The sequence below is a fragment of the Semicossyphus pulcher genome, unplaced genomic scaffold (genome assembly GCF_022749685.1).
Source record: "Semicossyphus pulcher isolate SPU_LCO1_2020_fin unplaced genomic scaffold, fSemPul1.0.p SCAF_23, whole genome shotgun sequence".
NCBI lineage: Eukaryota > Metazoa > Chordata > Actinopteri > Labriformes > Labridae > Semicossyphus > Semicossyphus pulcher.
The window spans coordinates 13,213,660-13,226,024 of NW_027211697.1; the positions used below are offsets into that span (position 1 = coordinate 13,213,660).

General features: G+C 42.4%; 1 protein-coding gene across 1 annotated transcript in view; it reads right to left on the bottom strand.

Annotated features, from left to right (window-relative positions):
* LOC138602487 (voltage-dependent T-type calcium channel subunit alpha-1I-like) overlaps positions 1–12,365 on the bottom strand; it is a 114,151-nt gene that overhangs the window by 15,011 nt on the left and 86,775 nt on the right. The window contains exons 27-32 of the mRNA XM_069673949.1: positions 11,767–11,876; positions 9,179–9,312; positions 8,694–8,764; positions 4,959–5,037; positions 3,918–4,039; positions 2,282–2,737 (exon numbers count right to left, since the gene is read on the bottom strand). Of these exons, the coding sequence (XP_069530050.1) occupies positions 2,282–2,737; positions 3,918–4,039; positions 4,959–5,037; positions 8,694–8,764; positions 9,179–9,312; positions 11,767–11,876 (972 nt within the window). The remainder of the gene's footprint in view (positions 1–2,281; positions 2,738–3,917; positions 4,040–4,958; positions 5,038–8,693; positions 8,765–9,178; positions 9,313–11,766; positions 11,877–12,365) is intronic.

The window sequence follows — 12,365 nt, forward strand, 5'->3', positions numbered from 1 at the left end:
ATGTTTTGAAAATGAGGGGGCTACAAATTCAAGAGACAGGTTACTGTACTTCCAGAATTATAAATATCCCTACCTCATGTTGGTTTATGAAACGCTGCTGTGGTTCTACATTTTGGCTTAAAGACAAACAGGCTGCGAGGCCGACTCGGCCATATCGAGCCCTTTTAATGCATGTTTATAAAACCCATTCCTTCTTTTTCTCTCTCTCACAGACAGTCCCGAGATAGTTCATTCTGTGTAGGTGGGGAGCTTGATAAAATATAACGTTTGATTGACCGTGGTGGCCTATGTGCTGGCCTCCATTAATAACTGTATTAGTAGACAACAATAGTGCCCGTCTGCAGGGAATGAGAGTAGAGAGAGAGAGAGAGAGGAGCGAGCTGAAATTAATTACTGTGTCTATCTGACTGTCACTGGCTCAGCTATTATCTCTCCTCTCTTCTTCCCTTCTTCTCTCCTCTGTGTGTTGACTTCCTACAGTGCCCCCTCTAGTCCCTTTGCAATATATCAGCTGTGTTTCACCAAGGAGTCAAAAATGACATTTTCACTGTTTATTATGGAACATTATGGAATTCACACGAGTTGTAGCTGCGAATGTTTAAGCTAATGGAGCCCATTAAATCCTATCAAATCTATCTAGTCTTATTAAACCTATAGGTGTATATGCTGCACTGCATCAATCATTTGTATTTGTCAGAGAAGCTACTGTTAAAAAACACATGTGGAAATTCACCACAAAGCCAGATGCCACAAGTTTGTACACTTTCTCACATGAGCCTTTTTCAATTGCACATACACACACACACAAACGCACACACACTAACCCCAAGGACCTGTGCACTGAATAAATTGCATCGGTCTGCCAGATCCCTTATTGAATCACTTGAGAGACAGACAATGAGAGAGGGGGAAATCAAGATAGAGAGAGAGAGACAGGGAGAGAGGAAGGGGAGGATGCTGCCAGTGTGTTCTCCAAGGTCTGCATTAAACGCCTTTGTCAGCCAACGCTGTGCTAAAACACTGAGCTAAAAATGGCTCCACGCAGCCAACTTTAGCTCTGCAAAGGTGAGACACTTGATGGCCGATGATGAGTCATCTTCATGTGTGTTTCTGCGTGGATATCTCAGACTAAAAATAGCGGTTTCATAATGGAAACGTGAGGCTCTGCTGTCAGACTGTGATGCAGTAATGACATAAAATGATCATTTAAAAAATGCTACCAACGTGTCTGCAAACTCATGTGGTCTGATGTGAGTGCTAAAAGGTTATAAAGCTTAAATTACAAAGAGGAAAATTATTGAAATTGGTTTTCTCTCCTTGCTGACAACATGTGTCGCTATGACTTAAGTGAAGAAAGACAAAAACACACTTTCAAAGGGTGAAATGAAGATATAAGAGAAGGCCTGGATCCTTTTACATCCACGTTAATCGGCTTCTTTTGCACAATGCAACATGCTATCCAGGCAAAGCTCAGTGTCGCCCTTCTCCTTTCTTTATAAATGTTCAACCTTCTTTGCCCTTTAAAGGAAAAGGATCAAAGTACCACCAAATTTTACAAAGAGATGTTAAATAACTGAGTGTAATCATGCAATGTGGCTGTCACTTTCCTAATCTCTCCGATGTCAGCACCATTCAAACAATATACAGAAATTACTGCCATATTGTTTACCTCTTTATTCTTCCAGCTTGTGAACTGAATATGTAATTTTCTCTGCGTGACCTAATGCATCGATACTGTGTGAAGAGAAGCAAACTGACAGGCAGCCAGAGAAACAGAAAAGAATACTTAAAGTAGGGATGTCTCTATTATGCTTTTTGCCCCACACGCTGATCTGAATTGTTTATAATTGATGATAATGTGTCCCATCCAAAGTGCACATGTCCCTGCTGCCGGGGCACACTACGCTTACATTAACATTTTCATCCTAAAGCACCTTTAAGCAGAAACTGCTGGTCACTATTAATGTGACTACTTGCTTACAGTGTGTTACATAACACAATGGCTGCACTGTTTCAAAGGACCACAGTGAAGCATTAAATCAGAGCTACAGCGTGGTTATGTCTGGGAAAAAATACAAAGATCACAAATGATCAAAATCAATAAGTATTTTTATACAGTCGAAATGAATTCGTAATAAAACCTGGATATGCCAGATCCAGCAGAAGGGTTCGAGACATCCCTACTTACACACCTACACATAGAAAAAACATCTTTCACACTAGAAGGAAGCAAACATAAGAAAACTTGCAAACTCACACACGAACAGATAAACACACTCACTTGTGCTGGTGAGTACAGGGTCCGGCTGGAGTCCCGGGGGTTGTACGCTCCTGGGTGGGCAGTGGCTGCTGCATGTCGCATCTTCCTCACTCCTTCTCCCAAATCTCCTCTGGAACCTCCTCTCTCCTTCCCCCCTGTTGGTCCTCCAGGCCCTGATCCAGGAGCGACCAGTCCTTTCTCCATCTTCGCACCCCCGCATCCGGGGGCGCCCATGCAACAGAGGGTGCCCTGGGCCAGCTCCAGCTCAATTTCTGCATCCATCTCCGCCTCCTCTGCGGCCTCCTTGTTGGAGTCGTCCAGGTGCTTCATCAGCACGGCCACCACCACATTGATGAGCACGAACTGGGCGGTGAGCACGAAGGAGACAAAGTACATGGGCGAGATAAACTGAAGGCTAGGATTGCAGGCGTAGTCCACATCGGTGCCATGGTCTGGTGGGCACTCCCGCAATGTGTCCTGGTGTCACAGAGGCAGGAGAGGAGGGAAAAGGTCAGGGCAGGAAAAGAGGAAGGAGAGCAGTGTGAAACAAACACACAAAGTACAGCTGCACAACAAACACTAACTTTGTAACATTCAGCTTTTTGTAAAAAGTTAGAATCAGTGCAAGAGCTCTGAAACGCTAAAAGTACATTTTAGGTAATAACAGACTGCAGCTAGCTCATGTAAACAAGCCTCTTTGTATTCATGGTGACTTTCATAATCATCATTCATGTCATTATTTTCCTTTCACGCAAAACAACACAAGGAGTTTCTGTCTATTGGAGTTGTCTTCCACTCTGACAAACAGCAGACAGTGGAGTCAGTCGGAGCAGAACCGAAGTGACAAGTGTTTTCTGGAGGAAGTTCACATATCTCACCCGGGCTGCACACTGTTGTCCCTCACACATCTTCCCTTTTTCTGACTTTATTTCATTCATCTAAGGTCTTACATATTTGGGTTCCTCCCCTTTTCAAACTGCTCTCACCCTCGCTCAGGCTGCTCTACCTCCCTCTATTATCATTTTACTTTTTCCTCTGAAGGGGAGAAAGCATCATCCCTGCACAGTTTTTCTAACCCCCCTCCGATCCTCTCATCCTCCCTCTTATTACAGTTCACTGGTGCCTCCTTTTCCTCCCAGTGCCCCATCACCTATCTGCCTCTCCCTCATTATTTTCTCTCTTGCCTTGCCTACTGTATCGTCACGGCACGACTAATTACTACTCCGCCTCACCTGTGTCTTACTGATCCAAAGCAGGTCTACCTCCCTTACAGCCCAGGTACTAATTTGACGGCTAAAATGAGCTAGATTTACTTGGCGTGGTAGCATCTGTGGCCCGCTGCTTTACTTCATGGCCCGCTACGATCCACATTGCCTGTATCCAGTGTGTGTTTAATGGTCCACGCCCGACACGCTCCAGCATAATCTCTTTTCCCCTCGCAGCCTAGGTGTGCGGAGGAGTGGTGATAGCTGCTGCTGGCAGTAGATGTGCGTTCAGGGGAAATTGGTGTTTTGTGTGTCTGCATTTGTGCAATGAGGCACAGTCACTCCCTTGCCCATCAGCAGGGAAAACTGTGCTTCCAATGCTGAGCAAGCTTTTCCTTTCGTCAGGGAGCATGACAAGAGGAGAGGTAATGCTTTTTAATGTAACTTTGTACCTTCATAATGCCATTCCAGTTGTCGCCCGTGGAGACTTGAAACAAAGTGAGGAAGGCCATGCCAAAGTTTTCAAAGGTAGCGTGACGACTCATACCCTCACATGGGTAGTCTTCATTGCAAACTGAGGAATGAAAGCATGACGTATGGAGGTGGATGGAGGAGGAGAAGTTATCAGGTCACAGATAAAAAGGAGGTGAGAGGATAGACAGACAGAGAAAATGGAGCAGGGAGGAAGCAGGGGTAACAATAGAAAAAGAGACTTGAGAATTTGACTCAACACTTAACACGTCATCACTCCCCAAAACTGCAGAAGCTCCAACATTTCTGCCGCTAAGCTGGATGACTGTCCAAACAAGCTAACACAGTGTAGACACAGTCTGTTCTCAAATCAGTAGCAATGTGACCAAACACTATTTGTCTTTGAGCTTATATCCCAAGATAATCTCTGGAATGGCCTCAAGAAAGAGACACTTGCTTTTTTCCACTAATCCTTCCTCCTGCAAAGCTCCAATAGTAAGCAGTGTTGCCACTGGCTGCAGCAGCAGCACACAAGGGAAATGTGACAGTTTGGAAGATATATCTACCAACTTCAATGCGGATATTTTAGGACAGTGCTTATGTATCAGAATAGTGGCGAGTGGGCTGATTCCCTAATGGTTGTCTGACTGCAGCAGAGAGAACTGATGAAAAGGAATAAAGGATGCAGAGGAAATCAGGAGATTTTCATAATCAAGTCAATATATGTCCTTAAGCTTTATTTTGCACAAGCTAAGTTTACGATCAGGGCACGAAAACAGACACTGACATATGCTGGTATATAATCGCCTTACAGCAACAGTGAGAATCTGTGGACAATTTGCTCTTTTACAAGCTGGAATAATCACTTCATCTCAACTTTACTACACACACATGAGATCAAAGGATGAATCCAACTAGTGGAAGAGCATATTGTCCACACATCACAACTATAGGTGCCCATTTACAGTATATATAATGGTTCACATATCATAACGTTCTAAAAAAGTTAAGCATGCTCTCACCAAGTTCTCCAAAAAGCTCTACTCCTAAGGCGGCGTAGATGAAAAACAGCAGCATGAAGAGCAGGCCCAGGTTACCCACCTGCAACATGCACACAAAGATATGAACAGACTTTTGTTACACACTTTACATATAATGCATTTATGATTTGTTCTGTTTTACAGAAAATAAATACAATTCCTTAAATGTGTCCAAGTTTGAGAAAATGTCTTAAATCAAATAAAGGACTCATTGCAGATGAGACCCGACACTTTCAACTATAACTCGAACAGTCATTTTAAAACCTGAAGATCTGAAGCTAGAATGTCACTAGATTTAGAAAAAAAACACTGTATTGCTTTCAGGTTGTGAATGCATCGTGCATATTGTTCAACTCTGCTCCTGAACAAGGCAGCGTATCAAATACACGGTGTAAGCTGTGTGCGTCCAAATGTCAAGTAGGACTCTGACTTGTTTCTGGAAGCTGTTTGGGATTTTTGAGTTCGGGGGTTTTGGGACTTGGCTCAGTTCCACCACAACACGCCGCGTCTGCACTGAACTTAATGGTGATGATGATGTTGCACAGTAAACACTCAGGGCAAAATCTAATCCCATTAGAGGTTTACACAACCCAGTGTTATATCCACTGTCTTTAACACTCTGCTAACAAAACTGCTCTACCAGGAGTGAGGAAATGCTCTGACAACTTAAAATATACTGTTCACGCTCTATAGACAAAGGTTTAGATAACAAGGAAAAGATACTTGATGTTTGCTTTTCGCTGAGTTTATTCTAGGAAAGAAATCAGCAATAAGTCAATGCCAGACATTACACATAGCCTGTAAAGCAAATAAAGTTCATAAAACAGAGATGTGGAGATACTTGAGGCAGAGGCTTGTTGTCTGTTTACAGCAGGTTTTGGCTGGGTTATAATGATGCCTGGCTGTAGACGAAGAATCCTGTATGTTTTGTTGATATCGCCTCGTTTGGAGGAAAATCTCTCAGTAAATAGAAGCCGAGTCAAACAACTGTGATTGTGATTGAATTTAGGCACCGTAAGATTGGACTACAATGAGATTTCAGAGCAAAGCCATTTCTAGCAAAAGAAAAAATACATCCATTAGAACCAACTCTTTTATTCTCCAGATATGTTTGTCTGTGTCTTCTTATCTCCTTTAAAATCCACCATAATTATAACTGATAGGAGAAAGTCAGCAAAAACCCTGTACGAATATTCAATTATTAAATGTTAATGCTGCCAAAGGCTGCAACACAAATGGCTCGAGATGATTCGCCTGGTTAGTCTCCCTCATGTTAAGCAGGTCAACTGTACACACAATGAAAGAGCTGCAGGAGGTGGTGAAAAAGGTAGAAACTATCTAAGTGCAGGGCCAGCATTATAAAATATTAAAGTTTACTTTTCATGTAGATAAATACGCCTCATTACATCCAGAAAAGTCTGATGAGTCTCTTTCGTATGGAGTGCTGCAATAATTCTACATGTGACTGTCCCGGGGTTTGCTTCAAGTGCACGGCTACGTTAGTGCAACCCTGCCTGGTGTACTTAACAATCTGTGCTTCTTAATGGTCTGAGTCTTTGTGGGATCCAGGATGAGGATAAATGCACTTTTGAGAAATACAAATTTAATTAGGAACATGATATTGTACAGTACGCACATAACAAGAACTATCCTCTGTAAATGGATGAAAAGAAGCATGAGCTTGACTTTTAGTTTGGACTAGTTTTATTTTGTTCTCTTTTATTAATTCAATGATTTTATGAAAAAGCAATACAAGCAGCACCATTATACATTTTCTCAAAAGCTAAATACAGATAGTTACACAGGGGACGGCTGTGACACCTTACCAAGCAGAAATGGCGTTTCATGCAGTGTCCACATCTGCTTAATGTCATTTTGCAGGTTTCTTAGTCATTCCCAGGGAAGAGATTAAACAACTGGCTGGCCTTTAGTGCCAACATGAAATTGGCTATTAGTGTTAGTGAGCGGCATGTTGCACCCATTCTGTATCAGTCGGGGAGGAGAGGATAATGGAGGACGCTTGTAGGTATAATGACTTTGTCTTACGGCGTCAAGACAAGCTATGAAAATGCATTTCTCTTAACACATTATAAGCCTGTCGCCCATTTAATGTAAGTGCATAGATTATTATATCTATATATACAGCCTTTAAAGTATATACAATACTCTTGGAAAAGAACCCTAACCCTAACCCTTCTCATCATGTTTAAGCTTATGAATATTATTCAAGCAGACGTCCCTGTGTGCCATGATGGTATTATCCCGACTCCTTTTCTTCTTACAGTGTGTTCTTTGTTCATCTGTATCCTCAAGCCTTTGTTAAAATGTCAATACAGTCCTCAGTATCCTCTGTGATGTAATGAAGAAACGTCGGCAGCTTGCCATTTTATTTTCACAGTGAAATAAAGCGTAATATCACCTGAGGTTATTCTCTCGCCAGGTGTAAGACTTTCAGTCTAACTCTTTTCTGCAGTACGCTCACACACCCGTACACACGGAGAGTGAGACCTCCTGGAACTGTTTAATTAGCCCTGGTTTTAATTACCTCCCCTGGTGCCCTTGGGATAGTGCAAAGGGCTCAGTGTTAATGAGAGGGGGATCAATAGAAAAGAAAGACAAGGAATCTGTTCTCTCTCACCTCTGCTTGCCCTGCTCTCACCACACCAGCTGCTTCCATGTTTGCTTCATCTTACTGTTGATGGTCAATGGGTCAGACTGTGTGAAGGCTGCCTGTGTATCCATGAAGGAGGCTATATAACCTGACAGCTGTCTGTCTTTGATACCTTTTGGGAGACATATGTATTCTCTTTCTTGGTCTACATGGTATAACGTGTTAAGTAGTGAGTTTTATAGGTGTCACTGTTCACATTTTGTAACCTTTAGACAGAGCTAGTCTGACGGTGTTCTCCTTCTTTCCAGTCTTGATGCTAAGCTAGCTAGCCCACTGCTGGCTCCAGCTACATTACCGTTCGGATATGAGATTAGTATGAATCTTTGTGTTATGAAGCCAACAAAATAGTAAATGCTTCCAAAATTCTTTTAACAGGTAAAGTAATGAGGATGTCAAGCTATGTAAGACAGACATCAGGGTCCAGTAAAGAAAGCTTTAGGCAGTAGTCAGAGACACTGATGAAGACATGATTCTCAGGCAGCATATTTAAATATTACATACCCTTATCAAGACTTTTCCTGTGTGCCACTGCCTCCCATTTTATTCTTTATTTAGGATTATGCCAAGATGCATGCTGGGAATTTTGTAGGGCGTTGAACCTTCAGTGATCAGGAATGATATTGACATTGGGACGGCCTAGAAGCTGTCTGACTCTGTGGACATTTCATCTCCAAATGAACTATGGACTGGTTTAAGAATCCCCACCGTGTCTAGCACACTGTGGTCGCAGTGGGAGTCTGGGTGCTCTCCATGGTGCTGAAAGTGAAAACAAGACAAAGCCTGTTGTGCGTGTCTGTTTTGTGTGCACGTGTATGTGCCAGTCTACCAGTGTGTGGCATTAATGACTCATCTATTAGAGTTGCCCAGAGGCCAAAAGAGGAAGAAGGGGGGTGGGGTGGGGTGGGGTGGGGCACCATTCTGGCTTTTGACTGAGACTGGCCAACTCTTTCGATAGGTGAGTCGAGTAAGTGCCTATGAGGAAAAAAGATAGAGAGTGACAGTGTGTGTGTATATATATGTGTGTGTGTCCATGTGTGTGTGCATACCTGAGGCAGGGCTTGAACAACTGTATCCAACAGGGCTCTCATTCCTGTCGCCATCTTCAGCAGCTTCAGCACTGTGTGTGTGTTTGTGTGTGTGTGTGTGTGTGTGTGTGTGAGAGAGAGAGACAGAGAGAGATTTTAAGTGTGGACATTTAGGAGAAAATCCCTCAGGTTCAATTATACACTAAATGGGAAACATTAAACTGTGGAAAGGTCAGTTCTTATTTTAAAACCTGTGTAACACACGCATGTACACACCCACAAACACACACACACCCACACACACACACACACATGCATGTGTGTAAAGACAAACAGTCCTTGCACTTTAGCTACTATGCTACGGCTCACTGACCTGTAAAAGTTGTTACCAGTTTCAAGACTTGTTTTTTAAAACATCAGCAAGGAGGCTTAAAGGAAGTGCAGCTGGGACCTGTGTGTGTGTGTGTGTGTGTGTGTGTGTTACACATCTTGTATTCTGTCTGTACCTCGTGCTATCCGAAGTACTCTCATGATCCTGATGATAGTGGGGTTGATGGGCAGGGCAGCACTGATCTCAATCTCCTCCAGGATGATGCCCATCAGTGACAGAAGCACAATAGCCAGGTCCAACTGGTTCCACCTAGCGCAAGCATACACACACATACACACACACTTATGTGATGGAGGAAGGTGCACAAAGGCATTGCACCAGACACTCACACAGAGCAAATACAAATACAAATGTACTGGCAGGTCTGTTTGCAATCATGTTTAGAGAAAGATGAAGTTGTAAAATAAAGCTGTTCACATGTTGGCTCCTACCGCAAGTTGTACACTCATTGCTGTCTGAAAAGTTCTATATGTATCTGAATTTATGCACTGAGGTATACCTCATTAACTTAACTGTAATGAAACACATATATATGTGGTTTACTCTCCCTTCAGATCTTCATGTTCCTGCAGGCAAAGCTATTATACCTCAGCCCCCAAAACCCTTAATAAATCCATCTTTCACAGCAAAATGCCTGTCAGACATTTCTTTATAAGGCTTCGGGACAGATGGGAAACAGATGTTGCCAAATCAGAAGAATATTGTAGGGAATTAAAGCATTTACAGCTTCCATATTCATCATAACGTCACGCTTAAATACAGCTGTTTTAAGCTAATCTAAATGTATCACTGAGGTTTATCTTTATCACCTCATGTAGTTGCAAGAGGAGGTATTACAGTCGTTCTTCATCTTTGGAGGACAGTCAACAAATAAACATCTTTTGTGAAATCATCTAAGTGGTCTTAAAACTGTGAGTTTTTATTGCGGATGGTAAATCAGGTGCACATCCAGTCTACATAGCAAAGCACCCAGAGTGCTTAAACATTTGGCACTGCCTATTCATTTGTCATGCTTGCCAAACTCTCTCATTTAAAATTCCAATGACAACAGTGTATCAAGCGCCTCCACTGACTCATTATCATTATGCACATTATTATGTTTCCCTCTGTTCGGGGCCTGTCTGACTGTGCTACTACTTCTCTTCTTCACATTGATATTCTGCTCTTACCCACTGTTTCAAATTGGCAAATGTTAATGCATCAACCTCCCCTCCTTTGTTCAAATAAACAAAACAGTGTTCCTTCATCACTCAAACAAATCAACTCCATAAACACAAGTGAGCTCACCTGGTAAATCGTCTGCAGGTGTACAACATACACATTGCAAAAACATATCCCTGCAAACACACAGTATTCTGTAGCATATATGGCAGTGTGTTTGTGTGTTACTCACTACTCCATTGACCCAGTTCTGACGCTGGCCTGATATTCACCCCAGCTTATAAATCAAACTATGCACAATAACTGCTCCCGGCTGTTGCTGACTGTACATAAAAGAGACAAAGTGCCAGCTGATAACCGTGTGATAAATTCTCTCTACATCCGTCTTTCTCTTCCTCATTTCATCTCCTTTTTGTCTTTGATCAGCCCAACTTCCCCTCCTATTATCCATCCCTTCCCCATCCTCTCTCTCTCTCCTCTCTCTCTTCTAAAATAAAATAGGTCAGTGACATTAAACTACCACAAGTGCAATATAAGCCTCCACATCTGTTTCTGACTTGAACCACATATTCCTGAAAAGAATAAGACGTCTGAGCGTCGGGCACATTTGGGTGATTGACAAATCAATTAGTCTGGGCTCTGACTGAATGAATGTGGGAGTGAACGGAGCGGAGCTGAGGTGTGCTTCTCAGAAAGGTCAGGCAAAGGTGAGCACAGTGTGCTGGAGAAACCCAATAAATTCTTCCTCATTAAAGGATTATCACATTAATTTAAAAAGCTTTATCAATTGCACACAAAAGATAGTTTTTACTCACATAATGATGTAAACTGAGGAAATGAAATACAGATTTGATGGTGACAAAAGAAAACTGAATCGTGTAAAGACTGTACTGAAACACGTTCCAGCGGGTTGTGTTTGACAGAAGTGATCATGTGTGATTTTTGTCATTAAATCCTATTTGCTGCACTGTATGGATTAGTCAAGTTAATAACAGAATGCCTGAGAGCCAGCTCAAATATCTCATAATCCTCTATATCGTCAGAGCTGTGCTTCCCCTTTCCGTTTATAATGATCAAAGCAAACGGCAGATTTGTACAGCCATTACACTTTGAACTAAATAAGTGTTTATTGTTGCACTATTTTTATTATACGTTAACTCAGGGATTATGGCATATGCCTCCAGCCCAGATGGCTTTAATGTTTAATTTTCACATCAAATAAAGGATAAGTGGCTGTATGGACACTCGGTGACATTAAATCTACAGCTGTTTGAAACATGGAGCTCATTTAGCAGTTTCTAATCCTGAACTCATTTGTGTTTTCAGGCTCAACAATCGTCATGCTGCTTCCCTTCAGGTACAGTAAAGTCTTCCTTGTCAGCAGAATAAAAATTCCACAGTGGACAGATGAGATTTGCAATGACACGCTGTCTTTTTTGGGAGTTAGAATTCGCACATGGATATTACATGCAGGCAGAAAGGAAAACACTCTCCAGCATAATCACACTGCAAACACACAAAAGGAATGAACACACACCGTACCTCTCCTTGAAGAAGCGGCGAAAGCCGAAGGCGATGAGTTTGAGGACTGATTCCAGCACAAAAGTGGAGGTGAAGAAATAGTTGCAGTACTTCAGGGCGAGATCCAGGGACTGGAAAGAGAGAGTAAAAAAGGGGCATGTGTGTGCATGTGTGTGTGCGTGTGCATGTGCAATGGAGCGTCAGCGACATCGGCAGGGAGCGACTGCAGAACTGGAAGTGTTCCTGATGTTTGTAGAGCAAAATCAAGCATGCCAGAGGCAAACACGGAACGAATTCCCATTCACAGCAGCACAAACACTCATGCATACATTATGGCCCATAACAAACACACATTTTTAAGAGAAATTATAATTGCAGGGTATTCAAATATTCCAGAGGCAAGCATTTTCTTAGGTATCCAGTTCAGCTTCATGTGGCTGCAGAGACTGCAGAGTTTATTTTGCCGTTTTCTCCTCTCATAAATAAATAGAGTTGTAGCCTCTCAGAAGCAGACGGCTGCCAAATGTCAGAACCAACAGCTGACAAACACAGCCAGGACCTGTGATATTTATCTGATGCTCGGGCAGTTTGAGGAATCTTGCTCTATTTCAAAGGTCAAA